The sequence below is a fragment of the Leopardus geoffroyi genome, chromosome C1 (assembly GCF_018350155.1).
Source record: "Leopardus geoffroyi isolate Oge1 chromosome C1, O.geoffroyi_Oge1_pat1.0, whole genome shotgun sequence".
NCBI classification, from domain to species: domain Eukaryota; kingdom Metazoa; phylum Chordata; class Mammalia; order Carnivora; family Felidae; genus Leopardus; species Leopardus geoffroyi.
In genome coordinates, this window is record NC_059328.1 from 58,887,340 (window position 1) to 58,907,573 (window position 20,234).

The following is a 20,234-nucleotide window of genomic DNA, read 5'->3' on the forward strand; positions in this document are numbered from 1 at the left end:
AAGGTAATGGGAAAAGGGCTGTCCTATATCCTTTTAGCTTCAAACCCAGGTATTTTTACATCCTTAAATACTATGTAGCTTTCCTCATAAGCTTCCTAGATATATTTTAATCATTCAAGTACTTAGGAATTTACCTGGTTATTGTAAATATTTTTCTTACACTAGTACCTTTTATTTTCCTAAATACATACATTTAAGAACTATTACTTATTATAAATGTTTTTTACAAATGTGTGCAAATGTTATGAAAAGAAACCATACTGTTTACTAGTCACTCTCAATGACTACAAATTTGCCTTAATGCTACCTGGATCCATCCCTCCTGATACTGTAATTGTCAAAACTCTTTTTTAAGGTCAAGTCCTCCCACCCTCACCCCACCATGATGGATCTAGATCCCATCCCCTCACCTATTTGATGATACCTTTGCAACACTTCTTCCCTCCCTCCTCCATCATTTACTTTCTGTTCTATTGGAGAATGGAAGCATAACAACAAAAACCCAGTCTCAAAGAACTTCCCAGGCCAAAGCTTCGAACGATTTGAGCAATAAAATAACATAGCATTAGCCTATGACCTAAAGTAGAAAAGAAATATGCATGAATCCATACAAATATAAATGAGGTTTTTTTTTTACAAACAAATTCCAAGTGAGAGGACAGCCCTCCCCAACAGGATGTGGAGTTCAGTTCCCTGATCCCTACTCTGAAGGTGGGCTGTACCTGGTAACTTGCTTCCAAAGGATGGAGTAGGTAAGGGAAAAATACTAACTACAATGATGAATTTGGGCAAATTTGGATATTATGTACCAGATATTTGATGAGAAAGTAACTTTCCCTGATATTCTTTCCAACTCCCCCATTCTAATCACAAGAAAAAAACCAGACTAATTTAGAATAGGGGAATATTCGCCAGGACATCCAGCCAATACTCCTCAAGACTGTCAAGTTAGAATGAAAAGCTGTCAAACCACAGGTGACTGCAGAGATAGGACAACTAAGTGCACTGTGGTATCCTGGACTGAATCCTAAACAGAGTAATGGAAAATGTTGAAATTCACATGAAATCTGGATTGTAATTAATAGTAATAATTCAATATTGGTTTCTTAGTTTTGTCAAAAGTGTGTGGTAATGTGTTAATGATGGTGAAAACTGGGTGGGGGTATACTGGAACTGTACAATTTCTGCAGCTTTTCTGTAAATCTAGTTATAAAATTGGTGTCTATCTGATCTGCCTACCTACAAATAATGACTGAAATTAATACCATCTTACCACATCACTAGATTAAAAAACATCTGACCATTTTGGCTTTGGTTATGAGAGAGAATACTGAAATTTGCCATCAGACTTGAAAGTAAATTCCTATTTAGCAACTTCTGCGGTTCCCATGGGCAAGTTTTAAATGTCCTTAAGTTGTAACCTTCCTTTTTGTAAAATACAAGATACACAACCATGTCTAAAAGTGGCAGGAAGAATCATATAATGCCTGTACATTTATTACATACCCTAAACTGTCTTAACTGAAACCATCCACTCTATTTTCCAGAAATAATAAAATTTCCAGTTCAGGAATGCTAAAAGGTAATGTGAAAACATCTCAGGACTGTATCAAAAAACAGGGCTGAGTGGAGAAATTCCCTGCCTTCTTATCAATATCTACAACAATGGCTGTGGATGCCAGAATACAAAAGATGAGATGTGAAACAAAGACTTTTTTACCTTTATAATTGCACCGAGAGATGGTTTTTCTTACATTTTAGAGCTTGCCCTGAACTTAAACATTACCAGATACCATGCACATATTATTTAAATGAAAGGATTCTAAATGAGAACTTAAGAAAACTTACTAATTAAAAGTTACTGAGTGTTATAAAGTCACAGTTTTACAAAGAATTCAAGAAGCACACTATGGAGTGCTATTTTACCACATGAAGTATGGGATGTTGTTGATAGGAAACATTCAATTTGGGTATTCTCAATTAAAAAAAGTCACAAGAATTTCGAGTATCCATGGCTATAACTGATCATAGCTTTGGAATGTTTTAAACCAAGAACTCCTAAATATAACGTGATGTTACAGAAAGATAAGTGAATATAAGGAATTTACAATGCATAATCAAATGTAACAAGACTGATTTGCTTAAAAATAAACATTAACTCAGAGCTTAAAAATTCTAATTTATTTCTCACAAATGCCACTTGATGCTTGATTCACAGCTTTATTTACATTTGTCTACAGCATCATTTCTTCATGAAATGAACTAGTACAGCTTAGTTAAACCAAATGAAATCATAATCATCTGAATTGTCTGTAAACTATCAGCTAAATTTATAACCTTGCATTTGCTTAGTACAGCCAAAGTTTCAAATACAGAAAGCACAAGAATAAACCAATGGTAACATGTAGACTCTAGAAGATCATCTGGGCAAATTTAGAAGGTGGACTTTCAAGAAGTCTGAGGCACAATACAAGAGAGTAAAAGTTCTTGTGCAACCTACAGTAAACGCAGCAAAGAAAATTAAGACATAAAAAAACAAGGGGAAGTTCATTGTAAAAATATTATCAAAATACTTCTACATAAGATATTTTGCTTTCATCTTTAGATCAGCTGAAGAGAAAAATCACTCATTTTAAAGTAAAAAACAAATAATTTTGTTTGGTCTGTCTACTAGATAACCTTAAAACTTTAAAATTTTTAATTGCAGTAGACAATAATTTAAAATTAAGGAAAACAAAAACAAAATGTGGGTACTGATCCCCATGACAAAAAGTCCCCAAGCACAGTTTGTCGATTTCCCTTAACATACTTACCTTGCATTGTCACTGAAGATACTGTTAAGAGAAGAAACCTTTTTGTTTTTAAACCAGAGGACAAAATGTAGCTCAAGTGACCAGATTTTGAGAAATAAAATGAACTCTGTATTTTAAGCCATAAGTAATTTCAAGTGAATAGGAACAATAAGTATTTCTGCATGTTATGCAGAAATAAGCATTCATTTGTTACTCAGAAGAAAATTTTATGCAGTGTTTGAACATCTCAAGGCAAATAAATGTTCATTTAAATTCACAATCTCTCTGATCTTTCACCCAAAGAAATACACTTCAATTTGTTCCTCATTAACTACGACTTAACTTTATCGATACTACCATATGTGATAACCGGGTTTTTAAAAGATATCACATGAAGCTTCTTAAAATATTAAGATATAAAAACATTTTGAAACGGATGTTTTTCTCATCAATATCAGTAAAGAGAGGAACCTGACATTTTTGCTCAAAATTATTGTCAGGAAAGGGAAAATGATTAACACCCCTTTCCTTCTGCAATTCACAAGATTTTTTTTCATTAAATGTGGTGGTACAAAAAAGTAAAACTGGATAAAAGAGAGACAAAGATTCTAAGGCACCCTCAGCATAGGGAATTTCAAAATGAGAAAGTTTCCAGTTGGCTGTGTTCAACTAGTTTTACTTTTTGTGATAGGAATCCCTTTGACATAGATTCATAGGAACAGATTGACTCCTTTTCCCAATTAACATAAACAGATTGTTTCCAACTACTTTACCACAGTCTTGCCTCCATGCCCAAAGTTCAGGCAAGCCTAGGTTATCCTGTCTTCAGTCAATAGTTCATATTCCGAAATGAAAAAACAGGAGTTCAAATTAGGAAACAAAGTACTCTGTCACAGCTGAAATGGTTTTAAATGAAATAGTTGTAAATAATGAATGATAAATAGAGTATCTAATTTAGGACATTATGGCTTAAAATACTATTTACTTTTAATTTCACAAATAAACACAGCTGTATTGTTGTGAAAAGCAATGAAAGGCATGCACCTCTACTAGCAGTTTTAGCACTTCTGACCAAGTAAGACACCAACTCCTTAAAAAATATGCTTCATGCACTGTACTGTTTTTTTTTTTTTTTTTTAGATGTAAATTTTAATACATTATTTCTTTTTTGAACTTGAACGGGAACCAGAATGGGATGATCCAGAAGATGACCTGTGGTGCCTGTAAGACATAATGGAGAAAGCAGATAATCTAGTAAGCTAGAGCTGTTATCAGCATTCATTCATAAGACTGTGAGAATATAAAAAATAAAACCTCATTATGCTGACAGAAAGAATAATTAAAATATAAGATACAAACTTATACACATAAAATTAACTAGTGTTCAGACGTTGGATGTGAGCCCAGTAATAGCATAACCATAAATTAAAATTCTCTATATTTTACAAGTATCTTCTCCTTTCAAGATATAGCCACCTCTCAATTATTTAAGATAATGAAGGAAAGCCTTGCAAAAATGTGTAAAATTACAGATAATATATAACAAAGGCATATAAACTTGGTAATGGAAGTGTGACTAAAATCAATCCCTGTGATACACTATATAGTGTGGTAAGTCTATATGTAAAACAAATACAGCAAGGCTTCTGTGTATGAGACTATATATTCATAAATAATTACGTTTTGGAAATCTAGGTCACACAAGATGATTGTACAATTAGTTATAGGGTTATATTCATGCAGCTAATATGAATAAGTCAATATATCAACCTGGGTAAAGTAGTGGTGTTCCGAGGGGTTGGCCCTGGGCTCAGGGTTGTTTAGTGTTTTCACCAATCACCTGGCTTATGGAATAGAGAACATGTTCATTAAGTTTAGATGACAACAAACTAGGGGGATTATATGTGGCTAAGATAAAAATTTGCAGAGTGGTAAGAAAGCAACAGAATGAGTTTCACTCAAGTACAGAGTAATTGTCTTACAAAAGAACAAACGCACATAAACAACACTAGTTGTGTGTAACCTTAATATCTAAACTTCAAAATGTGGAGAATTAATAATTCTGTACAAGAAGGAATCATGAGGTAATCCTACCGCTGAACCCAGCAATAATGAGACTACTTAATCCTTATTTTCACAAGTTGAAAGGATATGGAAAATTGGCAAAGATTACAAAAAGAAATCATTAAAAGTGCCTACATAATTAGATACTGAGAATGTAGAGAAAGTTAAAAACTGAGTAATTAGCCTGTTGCAAAAATGGCGGACAGATGACATCTGCACTGTACAAATTTTAAAGATGTCAATACCAATAAAGTGATCTAGTAAAGGTCTTTCTCTTAAAAAAGGGTAGAAAAGATTTGGACTGCCAAGATGAAAAATGTATTAGCTACAAGAACAACTTCCTTATATCTTTATAAAGGGCATAAAACAATAATTTGCCGTGGAAACGCATTTATACATATTTGAGAATAGATTTCCAATGATCTGAAAAGGTTAATTTTTTTACTAGAGGCCCCAGATTTCTATTTAATGGAAAATCAAAATCACAAATACGTTTAAAAGTTAACTTCTATATTACTTCAACATACAGCCTCTGAATTATAATCTTAAAAGACAGAAATAACCGAGAGTTGGCTATAATAATCATATGCAAAAATAAAAATTTAAACAATAAAATGATCAGATAGTGGAAGAGTGGTTTGATCTACAACTTTTCTAAGCAACCTGATCAAAGCACACACGATAAACAAAGTAATAAATGTTTTGAAGTTCAAAGTTGAAAAGTGTAATTTAAAATTGGAACAAAGGAGATAATGAAAATCTAATCCTTGACTAGAAAGTTTAATCTATTAAACACACTTAAGAACACCCATTCTTATTTCTACAGAAACCCAAACCTTTCGGGTGACCGTGATCTTGTTCGTCTTTTTTTGCGATCACCAGGTGAAGAAGATCTAGAACGACTTCTCTTTCTGTTCCTCTCAGGAGAAGATGATGAACTTGAATAAGATCTTTTTCGTGGGGAAGAAGAGCCCCTGTGGGACCTGGAGCTGGATCTTCATTGATTGAGAAACAAATCAAACATTTCATTAAAAGAAGAAATGAGGCAGATCGTTCAGCTAACAGCTCCAAAAATAAACAAATAGGATTTATAACTGAAAATTTTATAAGAAGGAATACTTACTGCATACTCAACAGAAGACTTCTGGTTCAATCACGAAAACAATTCTACTTAAGTACAATTACTTTAACATCATTTTTTTTAATATTCTAAGTGTTTATCACTTGTAACTAAAGCAGAATTTTTTTAACTTGAGGCTATCATTTTAAAGTATACATAAATAGCAAAACCAAAAGGTAATTGCATTTGCATGACTTTATGACTAGAAAACACATTCTCCCATTTGGGAAAAAAATATGTAGGTTATATACAAATTCCCGAGGAAAATAAACATTACAATTCCTTGTGGAATTACGCAACTTATTAAGTTGCTCTAGAAAAGGCAAGGATAGGGGACAGAAATGAGAAAACAGTATTCAATTGCCAAATAATCAAAAAAATAAAATAAAATGAGTAACTTTAAAACTTTGATTTATATTAACAATATTTTTATGAAGAAATACTATTCATGAAGTATGAAGTGTTGACATTCACATGTTTCAGGTAGAAGTAAATGTGCAAATGTTTAAATGCAAATTTTTTTCTTCGTTTACATATTTTGGTTGAAGGAATTTAGCTCAAACTTCCCAAAAAATTCACCTTTGGGCTTAAAATAAAATCAGAAAGCCCAAAAGGAGAATTCTTTGGAAAGTTATAAGCAATGAAAAAAATGTTTGGGAAGAACATGAAGGCTGTTCTGTAAACCTTAATTCTAGTACTTCCCAAATGGAACTAGGACTTAAAGATCTTCACCTAAGAAGCACTCAAATAAAAGTACTAACACAATGATAATACACAATAACAATAAACTCATTTGCTCTGCATTTTGTACTGGCTTAATACAAGTTTGCATATCATTCTTCCTTTAATGTTAAATTGCAGTTGTGCTCTAATGCTACAGATTTGGCTCTATTAAATAGCATTTTTACCAAAAGAACTACCATTATGATTCAGGGCAAATTTCCACAGAAGTGGAATTTTAGTCATTTTCTTATTCTTGTTAGATGCTTTAAATAATAAATCAAAACTTAAAAAAAAAGGCAGCATATTTTTACTAAGTCTAAAAAAACACTTTTAAGGAAGTAGACTAGTGTCTCATTTGCTTCTTCACAAACTGCTCCCCTCTACCGGTCAAACTAAATGCAACCTGAAGTTAACAGTAACGATTACCTAAGACCACATCCTACCTGACTAACCAACCATACTTCCTTATTTAGTCTGTAGAATTCAAGAGGAGTGCTTGTTCTAGACATAGTGTTTGTGTAAAATTTTATATTTATAATTTTTATAATAGTGTTAATATTACAAAAAAATAGAAATGGGTACAAGACATTCCAGAAACTTTATCTGATATAAATGACAAAATAGTTTCTGCAAATATTGAAACAACTGCCCTACAAAACAATCTGTTTTGAGGCAAGGTTAATTTTCTTCCTTTCAAAAACACGGTGAACTTTTTCTCTGCATATCTGTAATTTTATTTGAATTACTACAAACAACTTTACTAGAGATCTGGTGATAAGACTCTGCTCCATCTTCCTATTTCATCACATTTTAGCTAGTACAAAAATAACAAACCTTGCATAATGCAAAATAGCAGCCTTAATTCAATCATGGGAATGTCTTGGCACACTGCTGGCAATGGAAACATCTCATGGTGAGAAAATTAAGCCGAGGCAAGTGCATTAGTTTCTAATGCTAAAATAAAATTGACAAGTAGAAGCAAAATAAGAGGAAAAAAAGCAGCAACGCCTTCTGCAGCCTTAAATATTTTTTCTCTCTGCTTTACAGAGAGATGCTACCTCATTCACCTTGATTTCGACCCACGAGATCTCGAACGTTCTCTGGAACTGGAACGAGATCTTGACTGCGAACTGGAAGAGCTTCTTGAACGGGACCTGGAACAACATGGAAGGATTTTTTTTTCCAGGACCACTTAAATGAACTTTGTGATATGAACACTGAAAGAAAAATGTATATTAGAGTTCATTTTCATATAAAAAGACAACTATTTGAGATACACATTTTCAGAACAAAATATTTTAAGGTAATATTACTTAAATACTTATGCCAAAACTTAAGCTAACATTTAAGAAGAAAACCAACTATCACTTCCCAAGTTTGACTAAATTGCTCTAAAAATCACTCAAAATTGTACAAATAAAAACACTAAGCATTATCTCACTTCATTAACATTGAATACTTTCTATTCACAATTTTTAAAGCAACCTAGGACTTACACATCCAGGAATTTTGAATGCTGCTGTTTATAATTTAACTTCTCTGATACATCTCTATCAATTTCCCTTAGAAAATTCCTTGTTTCCTCAGTCTCTAGCTAGTATGATACTATAAGTATGATGACATGTATATGTTTAACTGTTTTTCTATCTACTCAAAGGTTAAAGAATTAAAGAGAAAATACATTAACAATCCTGTCTTAGGTAATTATATTACCTTTAATTTACCCCTTAAAATAATACTTTGTAGAAAAAGATTACTATTGATATCTTAAAATTACTATCTTTATAATTACTTTTGTAAGCTTTCAGGCTTTATAGTGCTCAAATAAAAAATTATCTAATTTTTCTTTTCTAGAGAATGGGTATGCATGTGCACTCAAGCGGGGGATGGTGCAGGATGGGGGCGGGGGGGGGGGCAGGGAGATGGGGGGAGGGGGAGATAAGGGAGGGGGAGGGGGAGATAAGGGAGGAGGGAGGGGGAGAGAGAGAGAATGAATGAATGAATGAGAATGAGAATATCTTAAGCAGGCTCTAAGCTAAGTGTAGAGCCCAATGCCGGGCTCGATCCCACAACCCTGGGATTATGACCTGAGCCAAAATCAAGAGTCAGACATTCAGCAGACTAAGACACCCAGGTGTCCCCCAAATTATCTGTTAAGTGCTCAATTAGCTAATATTTTGACCCTTAAAAACCATTAAAATCCACTGCCCATGATTTCACTGGATCATGAACAGGAATTGTTCATGGGAACATTGTTTACACAAGGATACTGCTTTTGCTCACTTGAATTTTCATTGTTGACTACACAACCAGGTAATATTAAAATTTTACGTTACTAACAAAATAATATTCAAGTACAACACCAACTAAGTCTTCTTTTTCCTGGACATCTCAAGATAATGAGCATTAAGCCAATATAACTAATATGGCTGAATCGGCTCCTTCATTCGGAATACCTCTATTAAATATTGTATAGCAAGCAATGATTTAATTAGGGTCTAGAAAATTTCTACACTAGCCTTTAACATCATTAGTAAAAATATAAATCTTAAATTTACTTACAAATTTCTAAATGTAAACTACCTATTTAATCAAGTAGCACTATATATAATAATTTAAATGAATTTTTTAAAATCTATTTTAATAAAAAGCATGGTGATAAAAATGGACCAAGGGAAGTTTCATATTAAAACTCTGCATTTCTGAAAATATTGGACAATAACTTCATGGCACTAAGAAAAAATTATTTTATAAAAGTTGACTTGAATGAAATCTCAAATAAAAAGGAAAGCTTATTCAGTCAAGAAAAACAAAATTTATAAATAAAAAAGTTAGATACTGACATTTTGACTGGTGTTACCCTTGACCTGTACCCGTTTACCTGGACCTAGACCTTGAACTTGAGGGGGAGGATGAGCGTGATGAAGATCGTGAATGTGAAGATCGAGACTTTGAGCGACTTCGTCTGTTAGATTTCTTTTTATTACTATCTTCTTCTTCACTGGCATCAAGATTATACTTTGAGAGATCAGCATCATCTTCATCCTCATCCTAACAAAAATTCAGTCAATTATTTAGACATTTGGATATTAATGCTATCTACGAGGAATGATAAACAGTCCTGTGTATTGGACACCTCCATATGGATATGTGATGTCATCAACATCTCAGCAAATCCTCAATCCTAAAAATCTGCCTACTATATTCCTCATCTCAACTAAACAGACTGGTTATTTCAGACATTCCAAAGAAGTAATCCTAGAAATCACACTTATTTCCTCTTTTTCTGTCACAATGTATTACCAGGTAAGCAGTCGAAAATTTTCAATTTTAACCCCTTTACTATGTATTACAGTATAACCTTTAGGTGGTCTTCCTAACTCTAGAAATCCATTCTGCCTCCCCTACATCTCAACATACCGACAGTCACCCCCCTGAACCAGGTCAGATAAACATACCTCATTTGTTTCTTACAAGCTTTAACAATTGTTCCACGCTGATTTGTTTAGTTGCATTTGAGGGCCTCTTATGATCAGACCTCAAAGTGTGTACCCTCAATCTGGATCTATACATAAGGCCATAAAACTTTACACTTTGGACTCAGAGAATAAATACCACCTGATGGTGGTGCCCCTTACCATTCTCCCCTCTGCTCTAACCACACTGGCTTATGTATGATTTTTTTTAACATTGCTGGTTTGTTTCCTATTAAGTGACCTCTATTTACGTTCTCTGCCTGAAAGTGTTCTGACCACAGCTCTTGTAGCCAGCAACTAATATCATTCTATCATTCAAATCTCAGCTCAAATTTCACCTCCTCAAAAATCCCCCATCCACTGAAACCAAAGTAGCTCTTCTCATGATCCGTTACCATGTGTCTTTATAACATAATTGCTTTCTAAATTATCTTGTTCATTTATGTCTTTCCCCTCTAGAATTTAAGTTCCACTAAAAGAAGGGTTGCTCTTAATTATTACTCTATCTCCAGAGCTAGAATAGTGCTTGGCAGAGTGGACGCTCAAAACCCTTGTGAGAACTAATGAATACACAGAACATAATCTTCACTATGGGACAAAGATCGTCAAAAGGATTCATGTTATAGCTCCAAAAAGACTAAGAACAAATAAGACAAGGAAATCATTTACCTCATCTAATTTATATTTAGAAAGATCTTCATCCTCATCCTCTTCTTCTCCCTCAGATTCTTTATCTTCAACTTCCTTTAAAATAGATGCAGGACCAACTGCCTTCCCCCTGTATTTTTTCTTTTTACGTCCAAACTAGAGAAAAAAATTTCATGATATTGCTGTCAGCTGAAAATATTTAAAATCACTATTTTTTCCTAAGAAATTACTTTTATATGTTTCGGTCAATATGTATCTTTTTAAGTTAATTTTAACAACAATTATATATTTAAGTCAATTATGACTTAAAAAATGGTAAGCTGCTTTAGAAGATTCAAAGTACACTTATAAAAAATAAGATACATTTAGTATTATTCCTTCTCAGTTAAAATATTTTTGAACAGGTTTTCTAATTTGTATTCAACCTGCACACTAATGTATAGCTTACCTCATCATATTCACCATCAGATTCTTCTCTTTCTATATATTCAACATTTTCTCTTTCATTAAAACCACCACCATAACCTAAAAGGGGAGGGGGCATAAACTATTATCCTAGGACAATTCATTAAAATAACGAAAAAATATATATCCAACAACATCACCTCCAAGCAACAGAGAAAAAGAAAAATCTCATCAATGACATTTACCTATCTAATAAATTACTAGTTTAAAAAAAAGCATACTAAAAAAACATCACTACAGAAAACAGTGTCAAAGTTAGATACCTTAGTTGAAAAAGCCCTATTGCTACACTTCTAGTTCTTCTCATTCTCAATTTCAAAATGCCCTGTGTTACTTAGCTTATGCATGGAATACATGGGTGGAAAACATCTATTCATATCTCTGCCATAACCAAGTTTCATAATGACTTTCTTCTGTAGTTCATCATAATTCTTCCGGGAAGAGTGTGCTAAGAACACAGACTCAAAATTTCACAGATTACCAGTTGCAGACAGTCTGAAATCTTTTGATGTATTGAAATTTTGCTGGGCTAAAATGTAGCTAGGGCTTGGAATATTCCTAATTATACAAATACAATGACATAATAAAGGACATCCAAATTGGTTTTAATACAATTGTTTTTAATGTATTGTTAAAAGTCACTCAGGTTCTCTGAATTAACCAGTAAACTTTTATTTTTAAAATTTTTTTTAATGTTTATTTTTGAGACAGAGAGAGACAGAACATAAACGGGGGAGGGTCAGAGAGAGAGGGAGACACAGAATCTGAAACAGGCTCCAGGCTCTGAGCAGTCAGCACAGAGCCCAACGCAGGGCTTGAACTCACAGACTGCGAGATCATGACCTGAGCCAAAGTCGGACGCTTAACCGACTGAGCCACCCAGGCGCCCCAACCAGTAAACTTTTAAAGTGAAAATATTCTATTAAAAAATAATCAAGTTCAGCAAACCACTATTCTTTCATGTCACAACCAACATCTACAATTAGGTGAGATTTTTCACATAAGCTTAAGAGAAGGTGAAGTTAATTTTAGAGAAAGTGAGGGAATTTTGAACTAAATCTCCCACTGAAAAAATAGAGAGGTATGTGGGCAAAAGCAACATAATCTAACTATTGCACATACTGCAGAGCAGTACCAGCACATAAAGTCAGTGTTTCTGGGATTTAAGGGTTTCATGAACCAGCAAAATGCTAAATACATTTATAAACAAAAAAGTATTCTTAAAGAATTTAGGATGTATGACTTTAAATTTACTAATCACAGGCATTTAAAAAATGATCACTTACCCTATCATCTTTTTCTGACAGTCACAAATAGAAAGTACATTAACTGTCTGAACAAAATAATATAATAAATTTAACTTTAAAAAAACATCACATTAATCTTGTTTTCACTATACTTTGTACCAGCGAAAACTGCAATGTGTCGGTATTTATCTCTCAAATAATTGCAATATGACTCCTTGCCTCCTCCTCCTACCTTATTTCAGAGACCATATGGATTTTAATTGTAATATATAAGAATTTTCTTTTGTTTCTGTAAGGATGACATACGAATGAGAAATGTATTAAATACAGTTACAACTTCCTTTAGTAAAATCTTGGCTCCAGTTTTTCAGAAATCAAATATAAAAAACCAAAAACAAGTACAAGTGGGTATACGCTGAACCTCAAGAAAACAGCTCACACATTTAACGCTAATTATAGATTACAAACTCTGTGGAAAGTTATTACATCAACATGTCCTGAGATTAAGATATGAATACTCTGATAAACAACAAATTTTAAGAGATAACTAATGATAAAGATCTAATAAACATCAAAATACTTAAAAGTAGGAGAAAAAAAAAATCCACAGGATCTAGATGGAAAATAATTCACATAGGGAAAAAAAAAAGCAAAGTGAACAAATATAATGCAACAGCATGATTGTCCTTAGGCCAGTAGTACAGAAAAATGCCTGAATAAACTAGACTGTTAACATGTGGAACATGTGAAAATATTAAAACAACCCTACTTAACACCAACAGACTTTTAAGAGTTCTCTGTTCACATTTAGTAATCTATACTTGAAAAATGATACAGCAAATAAATTATGGCAAGATTTAGACGTTAACTGTTACACATAATTTTGCATAGGTACGTAAGGACAATTACTTTAAAATAAATATCATAGCAAATATAAAGCTATTCTCATCTCATACGGGCTACAGAAAAAAAAAAACCTAGTAATTTAACAAGGACGTTGCTAACATATAACTATTCAAAAACTAGGAGAATAGGTGCGCTTGGGTGGCTCAGTTGGTTAAGTGTCCAATTCCTGATTTCGGCTCAAGTCAGGATCTCACGGTTCAGTTCATGGGTTTGAGCCCTGCCTGGAGCTCCACGCTCACAGAATGGAGCCTGCTTAGGATTCTCTTTCCCTCTCTCTCTGCCCCTCCCCCACTTGTGCACATGATCTCTCTCAAAATAAACATTAAAAAAAAAAGAATTGTACAAAATTATTTGTACAATTATTTAATGTGATAATGCAAAGTCAGCAATCTTTCAGTAGTGCATCAAGTTTTCTTTTATTCACAAACTATCCCACGCTTAGGAAATGTTCTCCAGAACCCTGGACTTCCTTACTAAAAACAGTAGAGACACTAGAGAGCAATGCTATAGGTTATTTCACAACTTCAACAGCGACCCCCAAAGACAACTGGTTATAGCCAGGGAAGTGGGAATGGCTCAAGACAACAGAATCACAGAAAGAAAAAAAAAAAAAAAAAAAAGAATGAGTAAAGAAAAAGTGAGAAGGTATCAAACTTTGAGGACTTTAGTTGTTACACTACTGCTCTTACAATAGTGCAACTTTAAAGGAGAAATCACAAAATAGGTCAGAGAATATGAGTAGATAAAAGGCTTTTTGGAAATACAATTTAAAAAACTTAGGGGCGGGGCGCCTGGGTGGCGCAGTCGGTTAAGCGTCCGACTTCAGCCAGGTCACGATCTCGCGGTCCGTGAGTTCGAGCCCCGCGTCGGGCTCTGGGCTGATGGCTCAGAGCCTGGAGCCTGTTTCCGATTCTGTGTCTCCCTCTCTCTCTGCCCCTCCCCCGTTCATGCTCTGTCTCTCTCTGTCCCAAAAATAAATAAACGTTGAAAAAAAAAAAAATTAAAATAAATAAATAAATAAATAAATAAATAAAAAACTTAGGGGCGCCTGGGTGGCTCAGTCGGTTAAGCGTCCGACTTCGGCTCAGGTCATGATCTCACAGTTCGTGGGTTCGAGCCCCGCATCGGGCTCTGTGCTGACAGCTCAGAGCCTGGAGCCTGCTTCACATTCTGTGTCTCCCTCTCTCTCTGCCCCTTCCCTGCTCATGCTGTGTCTCTCTGTCTCAAAAATAAACATTAAAAAAAAAAAATTTAAAAAACTTAAAGATTCTGGACTTTATCCTAAAAACAAAAGTTTTATTTATTTTTATTTTAGAGAGTGAGCAAGCAAGCAGGGGAGAAGGGCAGAGGGAGAGACAGACTATCTTAAGCAGGGCCCACGCTCAGCATAGAGCCTGATGTGGGGCCAGATGCCAGGACCCTGGGATCATTACCTAAAATGAAATTAAGAGCTGAACACTCAACCGACTAAGCCTCCCAAGCACCCGAAAACTGTTTTAAACATATGGAGCTTTTAGTTTGGAAAACAAAATAAAATATCTCTGGCTGCAACTGGGCAGGAGGGGAGTATGTACAGACAGAAACTAGACAAGATATAGTGGTATCCTTATCTAGGGTAGTCATGGAAAAGAATTTTGAGGGGAGTAGAGGAGAGATAAGGAGTTACTAAGAAGGACATTTAGGTTTCTGTCTTATGCAACAAGCATATGGTGCGTGGTACTAATCATGAGAAAGAGATCACTAGAAGAGGGCCAGGTCCTGGGGGAGACTCATGAGTTTGGTTTGGATATAATAAGTTTGACATTTACTTGGTGATGTTGAATAGACAGCTGGATATATGGGTCAAAGAAGTCTCAGCTGAAGACACACATTTGGGTATCATGGTGTGCTGAAGTCACTTAAACTTAGGACTTAGAAAGAAAACTGAGGGACTGGGTCTTGAAGAACCCCAACATTCTGTGGTCAGGTAGAAAGGGATGGCCCTAAAAAGGACACAAAATAAACTATCAGAAAAAAGATGAAAAAAACATAAGATATATACCTTAAGAGGTGAATGAAAGAAAGGAAACTCTTATCAGAAGGCCTCAATCTGTCCAATAAGTACAAAGGCTTAGAATGAGAAGAGTAGGGTAGGATTTGAGGATTACAAAAGGAAAAATATCTAGGACATTAGGTTATAATGTTCTCACATGTGACAGTATCACAAAAAATTAAAATTAAAAAAAGAACGAGGGGAAGAAAACAAGAATTTGCTAAAGTCTAGAAGGGCCAAGTCCAGATGATTCTTAAAGGGCTAGTGAGTCTTCCCTCTGCCCTTATTAATGTTCACTATTTGTTAGCACAGAGCTCTCTAATGCTATACTATGTAAACTGTGATACTGTTAAACAGAAAATGACTTTGTGTATAAGGGCAGAACAGACAGAATCCTCAACTACTGTACTCTTATAAGAAGGTAACAGAACTGCTAATTCAAATTTTATTTCTTTTAAGATCACTTAGGGGCACCTGGGTAGCTCAGTGTGTTAAGCATCTGACTCTTGATTTGGCACAGGTTATGATCTCCTGGTTCATGAGACTGAGTACCAGATTGGGCTCTGTGCTGGCAGCATGGAGACTGCTTGGGATTCTTTCTTTCTCAAAATAAATAAACATTAAAAAAATTAAAGTCACTTCGTTAGAATGTGATTGAATTTTACCTGTTCTTTCTTCTAACTTAGCATACTTTGGAGTATTACACATGTTACACTCTGATCTTCTGGCCCAATTCACGTTACTGCACCTTTGGAAGGAAAAAATACCAAATTAGTAGACTATAACATAAGAAAGAGTTAATTTCTAGACAGTTTAGAATTTTAAAATAAAAACTAGGATAAAACCACTACCATAAAGAAATATTTATTAAAGATAATGTAAACAAAGAAAATGTACTAGTGCACATTTTCTAAGAGAAAATATGGATTCCAACAAAAGACAACTATTTAAGCAGAAGCAAAAGCTAAACAGTATGAAGAGTGCCTTTGTCATTTTTTGAAAAATAGGAGACAAATTATATATACACAGATTTTGATGTCTTAGAGGGAAAAATCACCTTTTAAATTAAAGGTTTTACTAATTTCTCAGTCTCCAAATTTACCTCAAAAGACAGCAAAGTTATACCTTCTAAATAACATAAAAAAAAATTTCTTTTGAGGAATCAGTTCAAGCACTAAATTTCACAGCATACCAAATCCAGTGACCTAATCTGTTGACAAAAAATTTTCCAGTACAATTTTAATCCATATAGGATCAGAAATTTATGTATGGCCCTCTTCTGATTCAGTCCTTTTTTATATATTTGATTCATCTGCACAACAGAAAAGATGGAAGTTGGAAAAAATATCTATACAGAACTTGAAAATCAAACATATTAAGAATGCCTAATTACAGATATTTATGACACACAACTTATGATTCTAAAATTACTCTGTAAACAGGCAAAATGAATTTTAAGTGTATTTCACATCAATGATAGAAGCTAAAAGTTTTCATATTTTTTAATAGAAAGAAGTAGGCTTTGATGATTTTAAATAGCCCTTCATCCTTTTTTTGAAATGCAAGCTTACCTTAAGCATTCATTTACTGGTATACATAATCCATCATAGTATAAACTAATACTACCATTAAAAAAATAGAATTTTTAAAAGTTCTTTACGCTTCTATACAGACTAAACTTCTATGCTTCAGCTACAGACTAAACAGTACACAGATCTTTGACTTAGAAGGTTTCCTCAAGTTTTTCAATGTGACAAAGAATCGGAAATATTAACAAGTAGTGGCTAGATATGTTATTATGGAAGAAAAAGTGGATAATTTAAAACACATACGTTTTGCACTGCCAGTCATTAGCACTAAAAAGGCCCCGGCTCTTTTCTGCAAGTGTCTTTCCTATTTCAGTACCCCCAGCTTTCATCATCTTAGCCTCAGTTGTTTTCTCTGAAAATAGGAAAATGATACATGATTAATCTGGGGAAATTTTAAAAATGATCTGTATACAGTCTTAAAAGAAGCTTCCTTAAATGCTTACCCCGACCACATCTATTACAGCTGGTTCTTCTAGCAAAGTTTACATTTCCACATCTGAAAATAAAGTAAAAGATATTTAGAAAGATATTTAAAACTGAAGAATTTTTAAAATTCTTTATACACAACTTTTTAATGATTCCTTACTATACACCTACATCCAGAACTTCTCTGACACCATCTCAGTCATGTTAATGTCAATGTTAACTACGAAAAAAAAAATCATCACAATTTAGGTGGAAAAAATAAAAGATAAATATAAAATTTAAGTCAATGGTCCAGGATAAGAAACTCCAATCTTTCACTATCTAGTTACGTGATCCTAGTAAGTCACTTAAGATTTCTGTGTTTCAGTGTTCTATTAGCACATATGATCGATTACAACAAAATCCCCTTGGCAAAGCTGAAGTGAGATATCCACTTTAGCAATTACTGAGGAGGCACCAGAGAGTTAGAAACAAAACCAAAACAACTTCAAAGTAATTCCTAGTATAGAAAATAAGGAAATACATACAAAAATGTGTTAAGTATGATAAGAAATACATAATCCTAAGGATGGACCAGTGGGGAGAATATAGCTTCATGGGTCTTGATAAAATGCTCTTTTTACAAGCAGAAGATAGAATGGTAAGGAAAGATGATAGGTTATATGGACTAAAAACATACACAGGTTCAATAACTATAAGGCAATGGGAGTTGTGTAGGGGCATTTACCAAACCTCTGAAACCTAGTTGAAAAAAGTAACAACCACAACCAATAAACCCAACATATGGAGTAACACAGTGTCACTTTATGTTTATATTCAGCAAACTTAAGTAAACTAAAAACTTATCAAGTTCATTTACATGGTCTTGATAGTGCATCTGCATATTGGTAAAACCATGTTAAATGCTGAGTGATATACAAAGCTTAAATTTTAAAAAACTGATTACTTTTCTTTGAAAATACATATCTGAATATACACATTGTAGAAATATTCTATTCATCTTTGTAATTGAGTTGAATGCACTTAGACACCTACTTCAAATATTTATGTATGCTGTCATTAATGACACTGTCAAAGGTAAATCATTGTACAAGTAATCAATCAGTAACATTAAAATCAGAAGTTGTGCTATACCTTTTGAATGGTTTCAATAGTATTTACCACTGAGCAATGGTATTCATAGCATATGAATTGGTCCCATTCAATACTGTCAGATACACCTGATCCTTCAGATCATCCTAATCTTTATGCAAATAGGCAATCAATTTGTCATGAAATAAACACAGTATTTCATTTAAACTACTTACAAGGTGGTCAGAAGTCAAATACCGAGGAAATGTGGACTTAATCTCCGTTACGGACATTAGATGATTTAATTCTCTTAAACTAAAACCAATAGCTACCAATTAAGAGTATCTGCTGTATTTCATTGCTCTACACACTATGATATCCTATATTCATTGAAAGGGAGCTATTCTATATCATTTTTTTTTTAGTAGAGTTAAATAACCTACTTAAAGTTACATATCTGTAAGCAAGGGAACTGGAATTAAACCCACATTTGTTTGCTTCAAAGTTTCTCTGTGAATTTTTATCTTTGGCTAGCCTAAGGACAAGAAATCTGAGACTTTTATTTGAAAGTGAGTTGTGCGTTCAATTTTTGGACAACTACTTTCCATGTATTTCCAAACAGGTACATGTATTTGAGCACCCTCCAAAATAATCTAGCAATTTAATAGAGCACACAGACTTCAACAGCAATGTCAAAAGGCTGAGCCACTAAACACGTGCTTCTCTGCTGCAGGCATCTCCAGGCAAGCAGAAACACAGGCCTCCTGCCTTTCGGCTCTAAGCAGGCGAAACGTTCGATTCTCGTGGGGAAATTAAAGATTACTAGAGAAAAAAGTCAGAATCTCCTAAATCCAAGAAGGGTAGCGTTTAGGGGCAAGTGTAAACAGTACGGGAGAAAACGGAAATTAAAAAGCAAACAAACAAAAAAACAAAAAAAACACAACAGGGCGAATTATGAAAAAACAAAAAACGAGTTCGAGAAAGCAGCTTCCCGCGAACAAAAGTAAAGTTCTGCAGGAAAAAGTCACGTGGGGCAGATCCAATAGCAAGCTGGCCACGACTCTGTAGATTTCCTTATCGCTGAAACCTGGCCGAGGCGGGGGTGGGGTGTGGGGGCAAAAGGTAGGCCATCTCGCTCTCGAAAAAGAGGGGCTGTCTTGGAGAGTTAATGTCGAGGAAACTTGGGAGACATTCTCAAAACAAAGGCTCCCGAAATACCTCATCGAGAAGAGGCTGGAGCCTCCTTCCCGCCTGGGAGCCGGCGGTTCACCTTTTCAACCCGGCCTGAGGTACTGGAGACCATAAAAACGGAAAACGCCGAAACAACCCGAGAAAGCCTCCACCGTTAAACCCTGCCCCAATTCGGGACCCTTCATGAACTCACTTTTTGTCAGGGCAAATCCAGTCACCGTCACTGACTCGGAAATTCTTAGTCGACATCTTGGACGCCGCCACCACAGCCACCCGCAGCTACGTCTTCGCAGGAGGAAGCGGGCAGGGGACTTTCGGCACTCCGGGGCTGTCTCCAAGACGCCTGATTCTGACGCACCACTGCACCAGGCTTGATAATGAGGACACTCGGCCGGGATTGAGTTTGAACGTTATTGTCTAAAGTAAAATGCTTGTGCGACTGTTTCCTGGCCGAAGGAATTATTGTGCAAATGTATTCTCTGGA

General features: G+C 34.6%; 1 protein-coding gene across 3 annotated transcripts; it reads right to left on the reverse strand.

Annotated features, from left to right (window-relative positions):
• Nucleotides 1–2,159: 2,159 nt before the first annotated feature.
• Nucleotides 2,160–20,118, reverse strand: ZRANB2 (zinc finger RANBP2-type containing 2). Of its 3 annotated transcripts, XM_045477843.1 has the most exons (11): nt 19,944–20,086; nt 17,506–17,558; nt 17,306–17,414; nt 16,139–16,221; nt 11,272–11,348; nt 10,845–10,979; nt 9,581–9,750; nt 7,767–7,853; nt 5,693–5,851; nt 4,563–4,636; nt 2,160–4,013 (listed from the first exon to the last, which is right to left on the reverse strand). In XM_045477843.1, exons 1-10 carry the CDS (start codon nt 19,997–19,999, stop codon nt 4,603–4,605), a joined length of 963 nt encoding a protein of 320 aa, XP_045333799.1. In that variant the 5' UTR covers nt 20,000–20,086; the 3' UTR covers nt 2,160–4,013; nt 4,563–4,602. The 3 variants fall into 3 exon arrangements, with proteins under 3 accessions (XP_045333799.1, XP_045333798.1, XP_045333800.1); XM_045477842.1 differs by lacking the exon at nt 4,563–4,636 and having other exon boundaries at nt 19,944–20,118; XM_045477844.1 differs by lacking the exon at nt 2,160–4,013 and having other exon boundaries at nt 4,584–4,632; nt 19,944–20,112.
• Nucleotides 20,119–20,234: the final 116 nt, after the last annotated feature.